The sequence below is a fragment of the Oreochromis niloticus genome, linkage group LG7, assembly GCF_001858045.2.
Source record: "Oreochromis niloticus isolate F11D_XX linkage group LG7, O_niloticus_UMD_NMBU, whole genome shotgun sequence".
In the NCBI taxonomy this organism is placed as follows: Eukaryota; Metazoa; Chordata; class Actinopteri; order Cichliformes; family Cichlidae; genus Oreochromis; species Oreochromis niloticus.
The window spans coordinates 17,197,348-17,219,726 of NC_031972.2; the positions used below are offsets into that span (position 1 = coordinate 17,197,348).

Consider the following 22,379-nt stretch of genomic DNA (forward strand, 5'->3'; position numbering starts at 1 on the left):
AGTGAAACTGCCCTCCAAGAGGTTCATCAGAAACATCTGTAGCCTCTGATGGTGCCAAAGCTCCACGCAGGCACTCACACTTCACCTTCATTCTTCAAAAAACTCTCTTCCAACTCAAGAGCTGCTCTGAAGAATGTGTGAAATGAAGATCTGATCATTTAAACTCTTGGTTTTTACCTCTCTTTGCAAAAAAATAAATAAAAAAAATGTGGGGTTCAGTCAGTGCCATGTGTGATGCAATGAACAGTCCTCAGAGACCTTTGGAAAAGTGCTTCACTCTCTACATCACAAAATAGATGAGTGATGTAGATAATTGCCTAGGCAGTAATTGAATAAATATGCAGATGTTCAGTGTTTTGTTTTTTCCCCTTCATTTATGCTGCTTTAACCAGTTTCTCAGTTGCACATATATTTCACATGTACATAGACGTTCTATAATATAATTTGTCTTCCCACCTTGTCTAGATAACATCAGGTGAGTATATCCAGATGTCTGGGCGTGCTGGGAGGAGAGGAATGGACGACAGAGGGATTGTTATTTTCATGGTGGATGAGAAGATGAGCCCAGCTGTGGGTAAACAGCTACTCAAGGTACTGTTAACCAGGCTGCTTCAAATGCTTTTTACCATCAGTTTCAGGTTTTATAGGCCCTAGCACCTGTTTGAACCACTGACTCCAAAGTTTTAGAAGTAATTCTTAAGTTGTTCTTTGTCAGAAATTACTGACATTTTAATGATTTTAACCATTTTAATCCTGCTGTGCAGGGCTCTGCAGATCCTTTGAACAGTGCCTTCCACTTAACCTACAACATGGTGCTCAACCTGCTGCGTGTGGAGGAGATCAACCCAGAGTACATGCTAGAGAAGTCTTTCTACCAGTTCCAACACTACAGGGCTTTGCCTGGTGTAGTGGAGAGTAAGCATTTCTATATGCACTTTTTCACACTGCACACTTCGGTAGTAACTGAGAGACATATGCAAATATGAACACAAATAGCAATCACTGACTTCAATAGCATGTGTATGTATATTTGTAGACTGTTTAAAGTGTCATCTTCAGTTGTCTGGTTGTGATCTAGTTCTAAGATGAATCAAGTTGCTGACTGTTTTTGTGCAGAAATTAAGAAGTTGGAGGAGCAGTACCACACCATTGAGATTCCCAATGAAGAGAGTGTGGTCACTTACTTTAAAATCAGACAGCAGCTGGCCAAACTGGGTAAAGAAATCCAGGAGTTCATCCATAAACCCAAATACTGCTTGCCCTTCTTACAGCCTGGGCGACTTGTCAAGGTACAGCTTCACACTTAGACCAGCAGTAATAATGGAGGATTTTCACATCATTTAACAAGTCTGTATTTTCATCTGTCAGGTAAAAAATGAAGATGCTGACTTTGGCTGGGGAGTGGTTGTAAACTTTTGCAAGAAGTCTAATGTTAAGGTAAGTTAGTGGCACCTGTAGATGAATCTAAGCTCACGTGGCTATGACTAACACACATTTCGTATTTAGACGACTACAGACTCAGAGCCGCTGTATGTCGTGGAGGTTTTGGTCCACTGTAGTAAGGACAGTGTGAAAGACGCTGCAACTGAAGCTGCTAAACCTGCCGCTCCAGGGGAGACTGGAGAGATGCAGGTGGGTGGAGCAATCACAAAAACACACGTAACTTCATATGCACAAATGGGAGCGCCATAATTGAAATCACTTTTTTCTGCCCAGGTGGTTCCAGTGATGCTCCATCTCCTCACTTCTGTCAGCTCAGTTCGTCTTTACATCCCCAAAGACCTGAGGCCCTATGACAACAGACAGCTCATGCTCAAGTCCATACAGGTACAAGTAGAGCCATTTCTCAAGGTGTTGAAGATATTAGTGTGAATCATTTACATTTTTTTTTCCTTCACTCATTTTGTCCACAGGAGGTGCAGAAACGTTTCCCAGATGGCGTTCCTGTGCTTGACCCCATAGATGACATGGGCATCAAAGACCCTGCATTAAAGAAAGTTATTCAGAAGATTGAGGCCTTTGAGCACCGCATGTACACCCATCCCCTGCACAGTGACCCCAACTTGGAATCTGTCTATTCTCTCTGTGAGAAGAAAGCTCTGGTGAGAAACTTTGTCAAATTTCAAGCCATGGGATGCCCTGCTAAATGTCAGGCCTTATCATGAGAGCATAACTAAATGGTGGCAAACTGTGCTAACCTAGTTTGTAGTGACATGTATTTGCCTGGTAAGTGATGTTTGCATAAGTAAATATCACTGTCACTGGGGTATCCACTGTGTCAGCTGTAAACTAGTGATCGTGAGTAACGATATATGGTCGGGAACGACTATGTGGCTGGTTTCAACTAGTTGCCTTCTCACACCACTGATCTAGAGTGTGAAAATACCTCAAGAATTAACTGCCTGGAGGCTCGGACTGAGTTACTGAGTGTGGGTATTGGTCTCCAGTTTGCCATTTTTATTTATAACCTGTTGTTCTTTGCTTTTTCTCTGACTTGTTAATGGTTTTGATCATGGCTTCTCTGGAAGTCCACTCTGAGCACTGTTTCAGTGAATTCAAAGGTTCTTACACTGTTGAACACTTTGTTACTACCCTGTGGGGGTCATATATCACAACAAGGTACTAACAAAGTATTTAGTTGTCTATTACCTCTGTGTTGAAGCAACGCATCACTTTTGGTTAGGGTTATTTATTGGTAGCTTTGATTGAGATTGGGGTGTGTTGTCTATACCAAAACAAGTTACTGTAACAAATAACAACTGAACATTTCTAATTTCTTAATGTTTAAACTTTCCTGTTTATCTGCAAAAAGTACCTTTTTGTTAGATGAGACTTGATTTCTTTTTATTGGATTTTTCTGTTCAGTTGTGGTCAAATATGTGCATGCAGGCAAACATAGGACAAATGAGCGCTTGTGAATGTTATTCCTACATTCAAAAGTCCAGTAAACTTAATTTTGATTTCTTTGAACACCAACATGAAATAAAACTGCTGCTAATCCTCAGATTCATCTTTTTATTGGTGTTTACAGATGCTACCATTTCTGATGTCTCGTTTATCTTATTTGTTTAGCGAGACAGGTAGCACTGGCTGAACTCGACACATCTTACAGAATGCACAAGCACTAAAAAGTCTTAGCTTTAGAATTAAGTGTTCATGTGAGATCACTTATCTTTACCAACACATCCAGTCACCATTACAGAGAAGTCTGCGCTTCTTTCTTTGATCAATGAGCAGTGCTGGTGAAGTCTTTGTATGTGTGTTATAAAAAGTAGAAGAGGTTGAAGTGGATAAATTAAATAGTTGGTACGAGATAAGCATGCACATGAACATCTGTTGCAATTGTCTTTCCCATTCCTCTTCATCACTGACAGCTAAAGTTGCTTGATGTTATCTGATGTGCTAAACAACTGGAATGTATCACACAGCTTTTTGAAAGAAGTTCAACAAGTTAAAAATGAAGAAATTTGCATAACATAACTGTGTGTGTGTGTGTGTGTGTGTGTGTGTGTGTGTGTGTGTGTGTGTGTGTGTGTGTGTGTTTTAGATCGCAGCAGATGTTCGAACAGCCAAGCGAGACCTCAAAAAAGCTCGAACCATCTTGCAGATGGACCAGCTGAAGTGCAGAAAGAGAGTTCTTCGAAGACTCGGCTTTGCCAGTCCCTCTGATGTCATTGAGATGAAAGGGCGGGTCGCCTGTGAAATTAGCAGGTAGGGGAGGGCGGGGCACACACACACAAAGCTGGGACAGTGAAGAAAATGTTTGAGCTGTGTCTGTATGGATAAACCTGAAAACTTCAGGTTACTTGTGTAACCCCGGCTCTCACAGCAGCATGAGTGAGATGGCTCAGTATGGGATGCACCTACTTGCGTATTCCTTAAAAGCCTTATTCCATTGCAACACTCCTGTCCCGTTGGACAGCCACCCAACCTTATGAAGCTTGCACTACTATTTGGCCAATTTTTTTCAAAATCTTTTTTTAAAGATAAGCATTTTTTCTCACTTCACCCCAGCAAAAAGGGCATCTCATTCATGCTACTCTGAGAACTGGGGTAACGTGAGTGACCTGAAGTTCCTGTTCCTAGCTTTTGTTTTGATGTCTTACAATTACATATTTAGAATAAAAAAGCAGAATCTTACTCCATGTTCCACCTCACTTTTCTTTTATAGCTGCTGTTTTCAAAAGATCAAGATATTGAAGCAAAGTCATTATATAATTAATTTTCTGCATAAATATCTCCAGTGCCGACGAGCTCCTGCTGACTGAGATGATGTTCAACGGTCTCTTCAATGATCTGACAGTTGAGCAAGCCACCGCCCTGCTGTCCTGCTTTGTCTTCCAGGAAAACGTAGGGACAAACAAACACAAATGCATCACTCACTCTATGTACAAATATTCATCTTTTCCCGAACACTAATATAAACACCTTATTCCCATTCCTGTAAATTCGGGCTGCTTTCACATTCTTGGCTTCTTCTCCTGCTTTACAGTCAAAGCAAACACCAAACTCTCAAAATAGGGTGATCCAGCATCAGCACATGTTTAAACAGACTTTGATTGGTTTCTCATTAGCTCAGTCCTGTGAAAGGAAAGATTCTGACCTCAATCCCATATCCGACTGTCTCTTATTAGCCAGCTTCAAATGTTTACACAGGGAATAATGACAAGCAGCTGTCATGTTTCCAATAAATCCGACGCGCATGTGAGTGCACAGCTGTCAGCTGTCTTTAAAGACGACCTGCTGCTATTTTAGCTGTTGATGATGGGGACTTCAGCCAATTAGCATGTTTTTAAAGAACTCAGCTTTGGTCGGAAGAACACCTGAAAATAAATTGTACATTTGTTACCTATTGAGCCAAGTTCATCACCTTCTCGGTAACTTGCAGACGTGAACGTACCTCTAATCCTGCACATTAGCTTCTCAGAGGAGCCACCAAACAGATATTCACTGAGATCAAGTGCATTGTTAATATTAGTTTGCATCTGCACACCAAATAGCTGCTCGGATGCAAAATAGCACACTAGAATACGTATAAATACCAACTGACTTCACACACACACACACACACACACACACACACACACACACACACACACACACACACACACCCCCCAACAAAAAAAATCCAGACCACAATAAATATTTACAGAGCAGATGTGGCTGCTTATAAAAGTGATACCGGCAGCCTAGGAGCCCCTAAGCTTTCTGATGAAAATAACATTAGTATCTCAAGCTGTTGTGAGACAGAGACTTATATTTGATTCTAGGATACTTCGGTATACAGTGGAGATCGTGCTTGATTCAATGACTACAAAGTGCCCAAGTACAGTGGCTGTAAAACGAGACAAAATCATGACCCCTCCATTACCGTGCTGACAGTTAGTGAGAGGTGATATGAGCTGCTGATATGCTTTGGTTCCTTGATGAGTCATTTTGTTTTGTGCAACTTTGCAAACCTTATCCATGCTGCCATGTTCTTTCTAGAGGGAAACCACTTTCTCCTTGTAGTCCTTACATACAAGCCATACTTGTTCAGTCTTTTTCTAATTTAATTATCATGAAATTTAGGCTTTTAACATGCTAACACTCCCATAGAGACTGAGATGCAGCTCTTGGATTTTTTGCAGTTTCGCTGATCATTGCATAGTCTGACCTTATTGTGAATTTAGCTTGGATGCCCACCTGGCAGTTGTCTTTCCATTTGATAATGAATAATCTTCCTCACTGTAGAAGGATGGACTTCAGATTGTTTGGAAATTTCCTCATAAACCTCCACAAATTTGATGCTTCGCTAAGATAATTAATGATGTCTTTCCTCCTTGTATTCCTCCTGTATTTTCTGAAAAATGTAGACATGCGTGCAGGAATTAAGCTGTATTATGATTTAATAACATTAACATTTATATGGTACGTATAATAATTATGTAGAATATATTTTTATTGTTTAAAATAGCAAACAGATGTTGTGTTTTTTTTCCTCCAGGCCAGCGAGATGCCAAAACTAACTGAACAGCTCGCTGCACCGCTGAGACAGATGCAGGTGAGATGGCATCAGAGTGGAGCTGTATCTTTTTACATGCTTGAATTTTAGTAGAAATGAAAGCATCGCTGTTTCTGTTGTGTTCAGGAATGTGCAAAGCGCATCGCCAAAGTGTCAGCGGACGCCAAGCTGGAGGTGGACGAAGAGAGCTATCTGAACCAATTTAAACCCCACCTAATGGACGTGGTTTATGCCTGGGCCAACGGGGCCACGTTTGCTCAAATCTGCAAAATGACCGACGTCTTTGAAGGTTTGTTACTTAGATCTGCAGGTGTTTAATTATTAAGATCACAATTTATTGGTTCCTTTCTCCAGTATCAGGAAATATTTTCTATTTGAGGCAGATTTTGTGGGTCAGATGAGTTATTTGATACAAAATGAACACATTTACACTCAAAAAAATATATATAGATAGATATATAAAGATATATATCATCAAAGATTTCTAACACATGTATCTATCTACACACTGGATTTCTGTTTAGGGAGCATCATCCGCTGCATGCGTCGTCTGGAGGAGGTCCTGAGACAGATGTGCTCTGCATCTAAAGCCATCGGCAACACAGAGCTGGAGAATAAGTTTGCTGAAGGTAGGAAACACATTGCACCGATTTTTCCTTTGAATGACTATTAGCTCCCTTTTTAAATTTAGTCTAACATGATAAATCCTTAAAAAGTTGGACATTTTATTTTTGTATTGTTAAAACTACATTGACAGTACACCTGTGCATCATAAACTTTATTTAGTGCATGTTTTTTATAAACCATTTACGTTTATGAAGAAGCAAAAACTAGATTCTGTAAACTGTTCGTGTAAAAGTTGTGACAGCGTTTGAGTTGTGTTAAACAATGTGTTTCTCTCCCTGCAGGAATAACAAAGATCAAGAGAGACATCGTCTTTGCTGCCAGTCTCTACTTATAGTGACTTTTAGTGAACCCTGCTCTTTTGTGGTTCTTTGTTTAAAGAGTCAACAGGTATCAGACTCGGTGACGTTCATTCCCAAACTCGGTTGGGTTTCAGGGATTTTCCTTTGCTCAGAATGGACTTAAAGATGGTCACTTAACAGTGAGCTGGTCCAAAAAGGTTAAAGGCAACGAGTCCATCACTCTTTCACTATAGAAGTCATGTGCTTTGTTATTCACCCTTTTTTTTAACAAGAAAAATGTGTAATGCCTTAGTGAACTGAAATTGGTGATTATTCCATTGGCTCCAGCTGAAAGCTCTTTGGGAATGCTGACTGGCCAATCACAGCAACTTCCATAAACACTTGCATCCTGCTGAGGTTCCCCAATCGTTGTCCTCACTGTGCGCTTCATATATGGTCTGTTTTCACAGTTCATTGAATATCCATGTTTTGTTTTTGCTTAAATGGCAAAAATGTGCATAATTAGACTGATAATTATTTTGTGCTTTGATCTGAGGAGAGCTCATGACATAATACATCAAATACATTACACCTGTGTCGATGTTAATAACCCACTTTACTTTTCCGTGTTTTTGCATGTGTGTACATATTTGACAGTTTTCAATAAACGTCTGTATTTGTTTACATACAGATTCTATATAAAAAGCACACTGTTGTCCAGTCACTTGATGCTGATATTAAACAGAAGGCTGTAATAGCAGCAGCTGTCCAGCCAAGCAACACAGGACCTGAACTGACAGCCTACTCTGCAATGCTCTCACCAAACATGGTAGAAACTTCTTCACTTGAATGATGTTTTTATTTATTGATTTCAACAGCAGGTGGCGGTGCTACATGAGATTCAAACACCCCACCAGCTCATGCGCTCATGAATCAGCCTGAAGTGGTGAGGTCCCCGCAGACCAACGAGTTTATCTACAGTGACACAGCAGAGCAAAATTAGCGGGTGACCACTGAGCCAGCAATTTAAGTCAACCACCATAGGGCTCTTAGTTTTGGGGGGTCCCTGTTTCCTCTGTTTTAAATCAAGTGTATATGCTGGAATTGGATAATATGTTTCGTTATAATATCGTCAACTTCATCTGGAAGTTCATTGGTTTGAACAGCAGGTGGCGGTGTTTCTTGATATTCAAATACACGCCAGCTCACGTGCTCAAAACCCGCTTCCAAATCCATTACTACACACAAACGAAGTGAAACTGCAAAATAATAAGCAAACTGATGCTGTGTGTGTGCATACACACGTTCCTCATGCTGTGCTTTGCTTGCCAAAGTAAACATTTAGCACACGGGATGTTCTGGCTGCTATGTCAAAGCAAATGTATCCAGGTCTATATTTATATGATGCATGTTGGAGAGTGAACTAAGCAGATCATTTACCTAAACGTATCTTTTACACAGTCACTTACTGTGAGTTGATTGAAAAGGAAACTGAGACCTGCTGATCTCAGAGTTTATAGGAAATGGGTGCAGCAATTTATTGAAATGTGCAAACACAAAGGGAAATATAATGCAAAATAGTGTTTGCACAATTTTTATGAACGTGAAAGTCAATATTTGGTATGATCATCTTTATTCTTCAACCCATCCTGAACTCTCTTAGGTAAATTTTCCTGTAATTTCTTTAAGTTGTCTTCAGGAATATTTTTCCGGGCTTCTTAGAGGACATTCAAAGCCCTTTTTTGGATTTTGGCTGCCTTTTGTTCTGCTCTCTGTCAAGATGATCCCACGCTGCTAATGTTGAGGTCTGGGATCTAATGAGGCCAGTCCACGCCTCATAGTGTGCCACTCTATGATTTTCTATTCAGGCATGCTGTGCTTTTAATGTACTAGTAGTATGTTTGGGATCATTGTCATGCTGTGGAAGCTGTTTCCAACCTGATGCTCTCCAAATAGTATTGCATGATGGATCAAGATCTGACCAAACTTGGCAGAGCCTCCACTGTGTTTTACAGATTGCAGTAAGCACTCATGTTGTACCTCTCTCCTGACCTTCTCTGGATTGACAATGATTTGAAGCAAAAATTTCAATTTTGAAGTCATCACTCCATAAAACTTGCTGCTTCTGGTTTTCAGCTGAGTTCCTGTGTAATAGATTTATGTGTAAACACAACACTGGTTCATCCCTGAATGTTTGTGTCTTACTTTTGCTTGAATTATTCATAGGCCAGTGTCAAGAGCCTTAACATACAAACAAAAACATTTCTTTGAAAATGGGCAGCTTCAAGGACTAAACTGAACATGAGTGAAAAGCCAGCGTCTTTCAGCTTAAAATGGTAATAATCTTTTTTGAGATCTTTAGTTTCTGGTTGTTCAGGTTAAATCACTCAGCTTTTTATAAAAAACAGTGAAAACTTCGCTTCAGTCGATTCTTTTTACATGTGAACGTCTATCCACGCGTTTTCTGTGAGCTCTTCATCTAAAAACTGCTTATATCATCTCTGCTTAGTTACTAGAAGTTGCCTCATGACATACTGTTAATAATCAAAAACGTTAACTGAATGATTCATTTCTTTCTTGTTTATCTGCATTATTATCAGCTATTAAATGGGTTAGGTTCCTCTGTTAATACTCACGAAGGCTATAAAATGCAATTTTAGTTTTTAAAACTGTTTAATAACAGTAATAAGTCAACTTTATGGGGATGTTGGTGGTCTCATATATTGTTGTGTTACACCCAGCCAGACGTACGTTTGTTGTTGTTTTCTTTCTGTCAGTGCCTTTCCTCAGTGTGGATAATTTTAGATTGGTAAACTGTGCACGTCTGAGCCTAGCTATTATAACAGCAGCTGAATCTTTGCCCTTTAGATCCTACAGAATGGGTCTCGCAGGATTGATACTTCAGGTACGATTTGCCTGTAGTTATTTCACAGATAACTAATGATACTGAATTCATTCTGGGTCATATTTGCTGCCCAAAATAATAATTACAGGTGATTAATTTAATAGCAGCTTATCTTAGTTCTTGTTATCAATTATGTACTTTTATTTGAGCAATAGCTCAAATAAAACTGTCAGGTATAAAGCTCTAAAGGTCAAATGATCAGTCAGTGAGCTCATTGTTGATTAAATCTGGAGATGACAAACAGATTGTCCTTACCCACTGAAACATCATAAATCATGTGTTTTAGTAACTGGGAGGAGGTCCGGGAAGGAGATGAAATCAGGCAAATAAAACCAAATTGCTAAATTGTTGGCAGAGGAATGTAATTTAATCCTCCTCACCCAGCGAGTGCCATCAGTGTGGCTTATTGTGCCTTCACCGTTGGTGCTGCTGTTTTGTCCAGTGGATAAGTGGAGGAGTTGCTTCATAAGAATAAATCTCCGCGTGATTGGAGACAGTCCAGCAGCAGGCTGAGCTTGGCTCACATCCACCTGTTCCAAGTCAAACATGCTCATCAAATCTTAAGTGGGAGATCTTTTCCTTCCCCATTTCTGTTTGTTTTTTCTGCCCTGTGACATTATTATAAATGAGAAGCTTTGTTTTCACACTGAGCTCTTCCAGCACTGAAATCCAGTGAAGATTGCCAATGATTTATCAGTATTGCACAAAACAAATGGAGACGCCGTGCCAACGACAATTCCTCGTTTTCACAAGTTCTGAGAGTTCTCTCGGTAAAGCTGATTTCACAGAAAAATGAGCAGATAATGATCGAGCACCAGCAGTAAGGAGAAAAAGTTACCGGTCAACATATCAAATTTGTTTTACAGCTGTAGAAAAAAAACTATGTAGATCAAATAACATATGAGGTAAATGTAAATTTGCAGTTTTTTAAATGTATCATGAAAGTTTTCTTTCGCTGTCTGTCATTTACAAACTCATAGGGGCCGGTTCTGTCGAGCACACAGATGAAAACTACATTGTTTAACCAGTATGTGTGTGTATACACAGGTTCCTCTGTTTGTGTGTGTAGGTGGGTTGTGATGAGGACACGGAGCCACGTGGCTCTTCTGGTTTTTCTCTTTTCCACCCAACCCCCTCCTTCCCCTTCCTCTGTCTTTTTCTTTGCTTTTAATTTCTCTCTCTCCCCCTTCTTCTTTTTTAAAAAAATCTTGCACCCTGACGACAAGGTCCCCCCTCTCCCACACTGCTGTGACTTGTGACTGCGCATTTTCTGGGCAGCTTTTGTGGAGTGACAGGGCCATGTTGGAGTCAAGGAAACAGCACAATCGCAGCAACAAACAGACAAGTTATAGAAGTTCGATACTGATCTAGCTCGGGAGACTGACCCGCAGGCCATTGTTTTTGGCCGCAGAGCAGTGTGGCAGATGTTTTTGCTGCTGTTGGCAGAGCCTGAGGTTGATGAAGTTTGCACAGCCAAGTGCTTCAGCATGGACTCGTTACATAGCTGTGAATTTTGTTTGGATCTTTGTGGTCTGCAGGGGATGGTTCCTAATGATTCTGCTGACCTCGCTGATCTTTTGTTCACCCTTGGGCCTTCCTCTGATTTATGGACGTGAAATGTAGCATCACACTGAAAGATCAGTTGAGATAGATTCAACAGAGGCTGAGATGTACACAGTATTAATCCCTGGTGTGGGGCAAACTCCAAGAACATCGGATCTTACATTTCATCCATAATGCATCTCAACCTTTATAACTTCAAGGCCTTTTTAAGTCCATGACAAAGCTTATACTTTGGGATCTTCTCCATCTTGGTTGTGGTATGCTTTCATGCAGTGAGGAGTAATGAAAGCTGCTCCTCTTTTACTTATTACCTGAATTCAAATTAAAGTTTAACACATCAGTGGAGCCAATGGGAGGGCAGCTAACAAATCTAAGCTGTCAACAAGCCACATGACTAATTGGATGGAAATCTGCTTCCATGAAAGCGTTTTACTCCCGATGGCTCGATGTGGGAGCTTGGCAGTGAGCGTTGCTCTGTTTTTGTCTTCTAATTGTGTGAGCATTCATCACGGTGTGGAGTGGTCAAGGTTCAAATGAGCTGAACTTTGCCAACGCCGTGCCTTTGAGCTCATCGGGCACCTCCTGCACTTTGCTCGGTGCAACAGCTGTTGTTTATCTACACATTTTTCCCATTGGAAAAATGTGTAGATAAAAGCAGTGGGCACCATTGTTGCATTGTGGGCGACAGTCCTCTACACAACCCTGCTCTGTTTGATCACTGAAGTTTTTTTGTTTTTGTTTTTTGTTTTTTGCTGAAGCCGAGGCCTGAACTTGAGCTTTTCCCTCATGCTTTAGACTTTTTTAAAAGTAAATTTGTTAATGATTAAACAAGTAAAATAAGTCTCCCCCGCACTGACGCCTGACATTTTAAAAGTAAATACTGAGCTGTCAGACTTTGTGGTGCTCCAAGGTTATGATTAATACAGCCTCATAAGAAGGAACATTTCCCAGAAAGGTTTCATGAATAAAGACCTGTGACTAAGTTTCCACATAGACTGAGATGGACACAGAGACGGCTCAGCGGCAACAGCAAATATAATAATGTGTTTAGCACAAAAACTCAACAGAGTCATGAGAGCCTTGCTCAGTCCCTGAGTGCTTGATGTTTCCTTGCAGCCAGTTCCACAATACCCCCTCTCTGCGTTAACCACACATATGCCAAGATGAATTGTGTTTGCAGCATTTTAAAATGACTCAAAGCTGTAAGAAAAGAACCGAGTAGCTGCATAGGATCTTAGAAAATGCAGTGCTTGTTTGTTCCAGATGACGAGAAATGTCTTAAGAAATCGGACTGTCGTTCGGATGAGGACAACAAACTGTGTCAGTCAAGCAGAGATGGTGTTTCTGCACGCCAGAGGAAGCAGTTTTCTGAACCTGGCGTTGACACCTTGTAAAACCTCATCAAAACTCTTCGCCATTTCCACAGAGTCCCTTTCCTGCTCAGAAAAGACAGCCTTAATTTAAATAGCTGCACACAAAATGTCAACACGGGCTCAAACACTGCGCTCCTGTTATTTTGCTCTGCTGTGATGAGTCACGTTATGAAAACCAGCTCTGTTGCGGTCATAGCTGTTAGTGGGTAGACCACTACAGCCCGATCCTACAACACACTTTTCCACTACGAGGGTTGGGGATGCTTTTCCAATCCTCTGTTTCCTTGGTTTCGACAGCTGTGATCATGTGAGCAGAACTGTTGCTGAGTAAGAAGTTTAACAGCTACTGTTAAGGAGGGAGACATAGAGGGGGATTCATCATGGAGGGCTACTGCTCATCCCAAACACACCATAGGGTGCTTTCCTCCGAAGGCCTCCTCAGTGATGCTAACTTTAATAAGAAAATTGGTCGGTCTCAGTTAATTTGGAGTTAATTTGCCAAAAGGCAGTGAGCTTCATTGAGGGAGTCTGTGCTCACACGAATATGACTAATAAAGGTAACCCATAAAGTAAACACTATGGGTAATGATGCATGAACACATACTTGCAGTGACTTCTAGGCATTGAATTCACTGAACACATCATACACAAAGCGAATGACTTGCTACACCTGCAGCACACCTTCAGCACAAGCCTGTTTGAGTCACAGGCAAAACAAGAAGGGGAGCTTTAGTTTTGGATTATATTTAATCTTCAGAGACTACACAGTGCTATGAAACTTTATCTGTGTTTTTGAAAAAATAAACTAAACGAAAAACCTTGTGTGACCAATTTGTTTCTAGGACAACACTTTGCGTAAGAAATAATCTTTTTTATGGTGTAATTTTAACATTTCCAGAGCACAACTCCATGACACCTACATAAGGGTTTGGAAAGATCACACCAGAAGATTAATACAAGCCCACTTTATCCCTTCGAAAAACAGTTTTGATGTGTGTTTGGAAGCATCGTCCTGTTAGAACACCAAACTTCAACTAATTCTCCTTTTTCATTAGTTTTCATCCAACTTTTTCATCCAGTTTGTGCATTGTACCAGTAACACTGGCAGCAAAACAGTCCCAGAGCATGATGCTGCCTCCACCATGCTTGACAGTTGGTGCAGTGTTTTTAGGTTTGAGAACCTCATCTCTACTCCTTTAGACATACCTGTTGTCATTGTAGCCAAATCGCTCAATCTTTATCTTGTCTGACCATAAAACCTTTCTCCAGAAGGCATTTGGTTTGCGCATAAGCCTCAAATTTCAGTCAAGCTTCACTGTGGATAGTGATGCTGGTTTTCCAGCAGTTTCCAGTTCACGGCAGGCCTGAAGCCTTGGTGGTTTCTGTTTTGTTCCTGAACATTCTGACCAATTTCCTCTCATCTGAGGGTGAGTTGGGTCTTTTTTCCAGACCATTGAGTGTGGCGACACATTTAATAACTTGTGTACAGTTGTTTGAACTGATGATCTTGGAATCTGCAGTTATTTAGAAATGGCTCCAAGAGACTTTCCCATCATAAATCTGCAGTTCTCCTCCTTAGATCTTTATTGAGGTCCATGGACTTTCTTACTATGCCGAGTTTTGGTCAGTCCAGTGAGTGCTGTCAAACACATCGTTTTGATGCTGGTGAATAGAAACTACCAGTTTGCCATGTCATCTTGAAAGACTTGTGGAACCTTCAGCACAACTTATTAAATGATTTAAATGAGTCTTTGTATATATTTGAGGCTGTATGTATACTTCAGACTCTGCATGGAACAGAGAAAATCCAAAATAAAATCTCTCCACAACTGCTCTCGGATGTGGTGTAGCCAGATTCATTGATTAGAGTGGAAGCATGGTGTTGCAGCATCTGCTCTGCAAATGGTCCAGATGTTACTGTTTTCAGATTGACTTCAGCCATAGTGTCGCACTGTGCTGCTGCTAACTTCTGTGTAATGAACAGTCAGTGGCAGAAACACTGTGAAATGAGGGAAAGGTGCCAAAAATGGCAGCGAAGAAGACAAAATCATTTAAAATACTTCCACATAGAGCGGCAGGTGTTTTTATATTCTTTATTAAAAGGACTATTTATATTCCAAGCCTACCTACAAGTTGGGTAACTAATTAAGGTTATTTATTAAAATGCTCAGCATACTCCTGCCCCTTTTAAGATTTAGTCTATGCAGTTTTAATATTTCTACTGTTTTGTGAGAAGATTTCAAGATTTTCTGGTCATTGCGATGAGCTTAATGCTCTTTATTTCCATTCCAGACCTTGTTTGCCACACAGATATTCGCGATGGGCATCAACACGCCAGCTCGCACTGTTTTGTTTCAAGTGACGGCAAAAATCACAGCGTTGGAAGAGCATACAATCAGACACATACATTGATATTTTCTTTCTTTCTTTTGCATAATAAACCATCTGTAGGCATGCAAGTCATGCCATGGTTATCAATGTCAAGTCTTGTAAATAGATCATTTTCTCTGCAGCAGTATTACTTTAGATATGCATGTTTGGAAAATTTAAACCTCCAGAAAGAAAGCTGTCTTTCTATGGCTTCTGTTAGAGGCCAGTAAAATGCAGAGCTCCTCATAAATTGTGAAGTATGCAGTTACTAAGCAGTGTGTTGCTCTGAAGCCTTTATAAGGTCTTCAAGCGCTGCAGCTTGCATTGCCACATAAACAGCCACGTATTGTTTATAAGAGCTGGGGGCTCTTATAAGAGTGTGCTCGAAGGACTGGAGAAATTGAGAGAGGGAGAGTGAAACTGCCCTCCAAGAGGTTCATCAGGAACATCTGTTGCCTCTGATAGTGCCAAAGCTCCACGCAGGCACTCACACTTCACCTTCATTCTTTAAAAATCTCTCTTCCAAGTCAAGAGCTGATCCCATGGCATGCCTGGATTGAAAGTTGGATCATTTAAACACTTTTTTTTTTTTGCAAAGAGAGGTAAAAATGTGGAGTTCAGTCAGTGCCATGTGTGATGCAATGAACAGTCCTCGGAGGCCTGGAAAAGTGCTTCACTCTCCACATCACAACATAGATGAGTGATGCAGATTTATAGCAATGCAGATATAGAGTATATCCACATGTCTGGGCATGCTGGGAGGAGAGCGCCTGTTATTTTCACGGTGAATAAGAAGGTGAGCCCAGCTGTGAATAAATTGGTATCCTTCTTATTAACCATCAAGTCTTGAGGTTTTCAACTTCTAGTCTTCTTCCTAATGGTGTCCTTGCAGACCACTTCACAGCTGTCTACACACTCTTTGATGCATTTCTAGTCATTCATATCAATTACAATCCTACTAAGAATCTGTGTGAACCACTGAGTGGAGGTTGTCAGCAGTGACTCTGAAGTTGTTCTGTGTGTCATGAGGCCGCTTGGTGTGCTGTCAAACCTTAACACAGAGTCACAAAGAAGCCAGAGAGTCTTTGTCCCCTGCCTTTGATTTGACACATTTATAGCTGCGCTGCTATAAATACGCAGCGGGCCAGCTTTTCAAAGAAGTAGTGTTAATTTGAAACTGTTCGTTGGCGCTGTGACAGCTCTGAACTTGCAGTGAGTCTTGGAGAAAGATGTCTGTGGTTCAGAGGTTGTGATTACAAAATCACTATTTTAAGTGGAGAAAATGACTTCAGCCTGCATTTATTTAGATTTCTTGGCCCATTTTAGGAAAAAGCTGACATTTTAATCAGAACACGTGATTTATCACAGCTGTACTTTTGTCCAGTTGGTGTTTTTGTGATTTCATCCTGCTGTGCAGGGCTCTGCAGGTCCTTTGAATAGCGGCTTCTACCTAACCTACAACATGGTGCTCAACCTGCTGCGTGTGGAGGAGATCAACTCAGAGTGCATGCAAGTCTTCCCATATGGAAAAGATATATATAAATCCTTTAAAGTTTATATCTGTCTTGTGTGAAACTTGTATGAAAAGCATACAAGAGTGAAAACAGATATAAGATCCCTTGAAAAATTATATAGATGAAACTTGTATGTTTTGGATACTTACTAAAACAATATATGAAAGTAATGAGAAAGTGGCCACTTTCATGAGTAAATCATATAAGTTTTTAATATTTCTTTTCCATATGGGTTTCTACCAGTTCCGACACTAAAGCGCTTTGCCTGGTGTAGTGGAGAGTAAGCATTTTCATATGCACACACTGCAGATAAGAATAGAACTTGCATGTAAATAGCAATAGCAGCTATAAGTATATATTGTAGCATATTAAGTATTAAGGTGTCGGGTAAGATCTATCTGGATGAATCACCACACCGTCACGTGCTTTAAAATCAGGCAGCAGCTGGCCAATATATGTCATGTGCAGGCTGTGTGCAGGCAGAAGTGGTGGTAAGGAGGACCCAAAGTGCAGACTCACAGAGATGGAAGGTAAACTCAAACTTAAATTTATTATAAAACAAAACCAAAAACTAAACTACAAACTACAAACACACAGCATAATAAGACGGTAGATTGCAACACAGACAAAGGAAAACATAGGGCTTAAATACACAGAAGGAGCAATCAGTGAATGAGAGACAGGAGGGAGACACAGCACGGACAAATCAGGCCTAGCGAGACAAGGGAAGCAAAATCAGACACATTAACATAAGACATGGACTTTCAAAGTAAAACAGGAAACATAACACAGAGACACTTGACAAGGGGATACAGCAGACAGGGGAGAGAGAGCAACTAAGGAACAAGGACAGAAACCAGAAACCAGAACACTAACAAAGAAACCAAAAGACTAGAAATGATAAATAATATCAAAATCAAAGTTCAATAATAATGCAAAACAGAAAACTCTGGGTCGACGACCCAGGCACCCTAACAATATAGGCAAAGAAATCCAGGAGTCAAAGAGTAAATGTCAGGCCTTATGACGACATTAAACACCAGATTATATTTCTAAATTATACATTTTTAAACTTCTCTGTTTATCTACAGTCGTACCTTTTGTCAGATAAGAATTAGTGACCTTTTATTGTGTTTTGCTTTTCAGTTACGGACCAATATACTCTGACAAACACAGGAAGAAAGCAAGGGCGTTATTCGTTATTCCTACTTGTGTAGGTGGCATGGTGGAAAACTTCCTAACATGATCATAAGTAGATTTTATTTTATCCTGTACATTATGTTCAAAAGGTCTAACTGCATTGTGTTTAAAAAAAAAACAGACAAAGAAAAAAATCAGGCTGTGTTCCAGCAATTTATTACAAGCCCACCCACACCACCCCCCCTGCATTTGTAGAGAAAGGGACAATTCAACCTGGATGGCCTTTAAAGGCTGACATATAAACTGTAAGTAATTTGCATGAGTCCTTTCAGTTTGTGTATCTCCAGGTGTTTACACATGTTCAGAACAATACGGTCTAAAAGTACTTATACAGTCAAAGGTACTTCAATAAGAAGTACATGAGCAACACTTAAGGAACCAAAGTAAGTTTGTAATGTGCTGAGGATTAGCCCGGTTAAGTTTAAATGAAATGCTAAACTAACTAGTCCAGCACAAACTGGATTACTAAACTGATTCCTTTGTAGGCTGGTGATTAACCCACTTTTCCTAACAGCTTCAAACTCCTGCTGCGATCCTTTATCTTTCTTCTTTCATCTGTCTACACTCCAGTCCTTACAGACGCCACCGTTGGTGATTCACATTTTTTACACATTTGTTTAACAAAGCAGGTAGCACTGGCTGAACTGCACATCTCACAGAAATATTACGCTCAGTGAAAGTGACTTTTGTTTCATGCTGTGCAGCATGACCGTTTTAGACACAGTGATCTCTTTTTTTCTGTTTGTTTGTTGTTGTTTTTTGGTGGGCTCTTATTTTGCCCACACACAGGGAAAGCACTGAAACAGGAAACAACTTTCTATGTAAATCATGAGAATGGCTCATCCAAATGGTCACAAGTCTGCATTGTACTTACTCTGTGTCACAACAGAAGCAAAGCAACCATGGTATACTCCTATGCTGTGAGAAGTCCCATATGGTCTAGCGGTCAGGATTCCTGGTTTTCACCCAGGCGGCCCGGGTTCAACTCCCGGTATGGGAACTTTTGTTATTTCATATGATCTGTGTTTAAATGTACAGTCTGTGCTTCCATATTTAGGTGTGTTACCAATTAAAATGAAAGATAAACGAGTGACTTTTTAAAAAAAGGACTCTGGAATATTGATCTAGTGTCAATAAACCTACATTTGTAGAGATTAAAGTTGTTGTTTCAAGTCAAACAACTGCTATGGCCCCTAAACCAACTCATCTACCAAATGTCTTGTGTAGATGACTTGAAGCAACTTGATCAGCTGTCTTGTTGTGTCTGTCTTGCAACATCCGTCCTCTGTACTGCACAAGGGTGTAACCATCAGTATCCTTGCATCTGTCCATTGCCAGCTGTTTCGTGTTGCACAAATCTGGGCAACTCTTCCAAGTTTGTGTCATTTTTCCTTCTGACCAGATGCAGCTTTTTGCACCATCTCTTCAACATCCTTGTACTTATCAGCACACTGTGTTTATGAGCTGCAAGGGAAATAATATTCTCGTTACTAAAAATGATTGTGAAGTACGATTTCAACTCATTTACACAAAGCATTTTTTGACATCAGTTTCACTTGTCGACAACTTTAATCTCGACATTTCTACTTTGTGGTCGAACTATTATTTCAACTTTAGGCAGCACAAAATACCTATGCTCATTAAACCTACATTCATAAACCTACATTTCTATACTTGTTATGGGGTTTTAAAGCTTTTTTTGTTCACTAGAGGGAAAAATTATTTGAAAAAGGACCTTTCTGACAGAGGTTAGTAATGCAAGTGCACTAAGTCTAATGCTTTCAAAAGGGCCTTTAAGTAGGCATAAACTCCAAAACAGAATGGAGCACATCCTGGTGCAAAAACATCACTGTTTACTTTGGTAGATTCTCTGTGAAGTTTATGAGGGGCCGCCAATCAAAAGAGACCAAGACAGTGTATAACTTAAATAAGAAACATCAATAATAAAAAACAACTAGGTTTACCAAGCAAGTTTAGATCTCACACTCGGGAATCCTGTTTTATTTTTTTATTTCTAAAAGGGAAAAAATGGCAAATGATGTTGGTGACAGAGCTGAGTAGTGCTCATGGTGAAAATCTATTATGTGAATTTAAAGGCTCATTTAAACTTTTTCTTTCAGATATTGAAAGGACAAGTATAAGAAAGTCCTAGCTTTACAGTTTAAGTGTGCATGCGTGATCTCTTTTCTTTACCGACACAAACGCGACCACCAGCACAGAGAAGCTGGGCTTGAGATTTAAGAGTTTCTTGCTTTGATTTCAGCTGCGCTGGTGAAATCTTTGTGTTGTAACGATGAGGGTTAGAGGTTTTTAGCAGATAAAGGAAATTGTTGGTGCTAGATAAGCATGCAGTTTTCATTCACATTCCTCTCCATCACTCTGACAGCTAAAGTGGTGCTTGAAATGATCTCATGTGCAACACAGCTGGTACTTATTGCACAGCTTTGTAAGGAACCCCGAAAGAAGTCCAACAAGTTACATATGAAAAAGGTTGCTTGTCATAAACACTAATCTCACACCCCACAGTGTGAATGGCAAATTGCTGGGTGGAGCAGCTTCTAAACAGAAATTGGGGTGGGTTCAGGAAGTAGAGCAGAAGGTTTGTAGTTCAATCCCTGGTTGCGCCAGTCTGCATGAAAAAAGTGTCCTTGGGCAAACTGGTGAACCCCAAGTGTTCACTGGATTGTGAGTGAGGAATGTTGTATAAAGCGCTATATAAGAACTAGTCTAAATAAGCCTGTGCATTAAAGCAAACTGAATAGTACTTGACTTGTTTTTTTATGAGTTTATGTTTCATGTGAGTGAATGAAAAAAAAAAGATTTTTAAACCACCAAATATCAGTATCTGTCTTAAAAGTCATATATCAGTTCTAATACAGGGTTTACAAGAGACACACAGCATGATGACTCAGCTGTGTGTAACATGATTGTTCAGTCACTATCTGATTGGTCCTTCATAAGGCAAATTGCTCAGTATGGGATCAGTTTTTTAAAGCATCTGACAATCTGTTAAAAGATGCTGTTGGTCTTTATTTTCATGCTACAAATCTGTAGTTTGAGTAGTTTGAGTAGTAGTGCTATAATCAAACTGTCATTAGACGCGTTACAAGAGAGGGTTCACATCAACGCTGGCGTCTTTTTCACTTCTGCTGCAGCCCGGTTTTCATTTATTACTGATGAGACAATGAAACTGGACCCTCACATGGTGAAATGCTGAGCATCGCCTGAGTCACGATGCCGTCAGAGAATTGTAATTTAGCTTAAGGAGACGTCTGCCGCAGCTCTTCATGTCACACCTCCTCCCAGATTCAGTTTTTTAAAAGCTCATGTTTGATCAAGAAAGATAAAAGTAAATGTTTCCAGTCCTGCTGAGTTCCTGCTGACTGAGATGATGTCCAACAGTTTCTGACAACTGAATGATCTGACAGCTGACCAAGCCACCGCCTCGCTGTCCTGCTTTGTCTTCCAGGAAAACGTGGGGACAAACGAACACAAACACGTCACTCCTTTGACTCAGTGTACAAATATTCATCCTTCCCCGAACATTGACATAAACAACTTTATTCCTATTCCCGCACATTAGAGCTCCTTTTGCATTCTTGGCCTCTTCAGGTGGGTGGATTTTTTAATGTGGGTTCAGCCAACAAATGGTCCTTGACTTTGCCATATTTACCACCCCCCAAGGCTGATGGAAGGCTCTGATGATGGTCTTGATCCACTAACTTTTGTCAGCAAACCAGGCTCACTCAAACAGCACTGGCTTCTCTGAACTGTTAATACTGAATAATGAAGGAACTGGAGTCTCAGTGTGGAGCAGCCTCAGAGTGATGATCTTTGGTGCTTTGTGGGTTCACTGTGTTGAGTTCAGTGGTGTGTTTTGGAGCTACTGGGGAGGATTTAGTGTCTTCTGTTAGTGTTTTAACCTTTTTTTTGTCTTTAGTCATTCTAGGCCTACTTTGCACTGACTCTTTCAGCTGGACTTTTGTTACTCCTCTCGCTCCCTAGTCCTTAATTTGTGGACATAAAGGTGTGTGTGTGTGTGTTTGTGTGTGTGTGTGTGTGTTTGGTGTATGCAGGGCTGTCATCTGTCACTAAAGACCACCTGCTGCTAGTTCAGCTGGAGATGATAGCTTCCCAGCCCGATTGGCTGTGTGTTTCTACACCATTTAGTATTTGGAGAAATTCCAGCTGAAACAGCTGCTTTGAATGTTGTTTTCTTGAAGAAGAGATCAGAAAACAACATTTTAATATGTATTTTACACTCCGCTCTCCATGTTAAATCTTCTTTCAACCCCATAAGCTTATTTTGTGAACATCTGAAAGGGTTCCAACCCAAGGATGAGACCACATGACTTAAACCCAAAAGTGTATATAGTAGTTAAAACCACCTTTAACAGAAGCTTCCCCTGAACATCCTTAAATAAGGATATGAAAGCTTTTTCTACCACCATGGAGCCGCACTTGTAACTGAGATTTATTGTGTGCAGTTTGAGTCCACCGACATCAGAGTGCCAGCACTGACCTCAGCTGCGACATAATGAATGG

The 22,379-nt window shown here is 40.3% G+C and overlaps 1 protein-coding gene and 1 non-coding gene across 2 annotated transcripts in view; both read left to right on the plus strand.

Moving 5' to 3' along the window:
- mtrex (Mtr4 exosome RNA helicase) overlaps positions 1-7,615 on the plus strand; it is a 16,329-nt gene extending 8,714 nt beyond the window's left edge. Inside the window, exons 15-27 of the mRNA XM_003451478.4 lie at positions 466-591; positions 765-915; positions 1,117-1,289; positions 1,369-1,437; positions 1,507-1,632; positions 1,717-1,827; positions 1,914-2,102; positions 3,548-3,711; positions 4,245-4,350; positions 5,987-6,043; positions 6,131-6,293; positions 6,529-6,633; positions 6,913-7,615. Of these exons, the coding sequence (XP_003451526.1) occupies positions 466-591; positions 765-915; positions 1,117-1,289; positions 1,369-1,437; positions 1,507-1,632; positions 1,717-1,827; positions 1,914-2,102; positions 3,548-3,711; positions 4,245-4,350; positions 5,987-6,043; positions 6,131-6,293; positions 6,529-6,633; positions 6,913-6,965 (1,593 nt within the window). The 3' untranslated portion in view covers positions 6,966-7,615. The remainder of the gene's footprint in view (positions 1-465; positions 592-764; positions 916-1,116; positions 1,290-1,368; positions 1,438-1,506; positions 1,633-1,716; positions 1,828-1,913; positions 2,103-3,547; positions 3,712-4,244; positions 4,351-5,986; positions 6,044-6,130; positions 6,294-6,528; positions 6,634-6,912) is intronic.
- Positions 7,616-18,762: 11,147 nt separating this feature from the next.
- Positions 18,763-18,834, plus strand: trnae-uuc (transfer RNA glutamic acid (anticodon UUC)). Its single transcript has one exon. It is a non-coding gene; the product is annotated as a tRNA-Glu (tRNA).
- Positions 18,835-22,379: the final 3,545 nt, after the last annotated feature.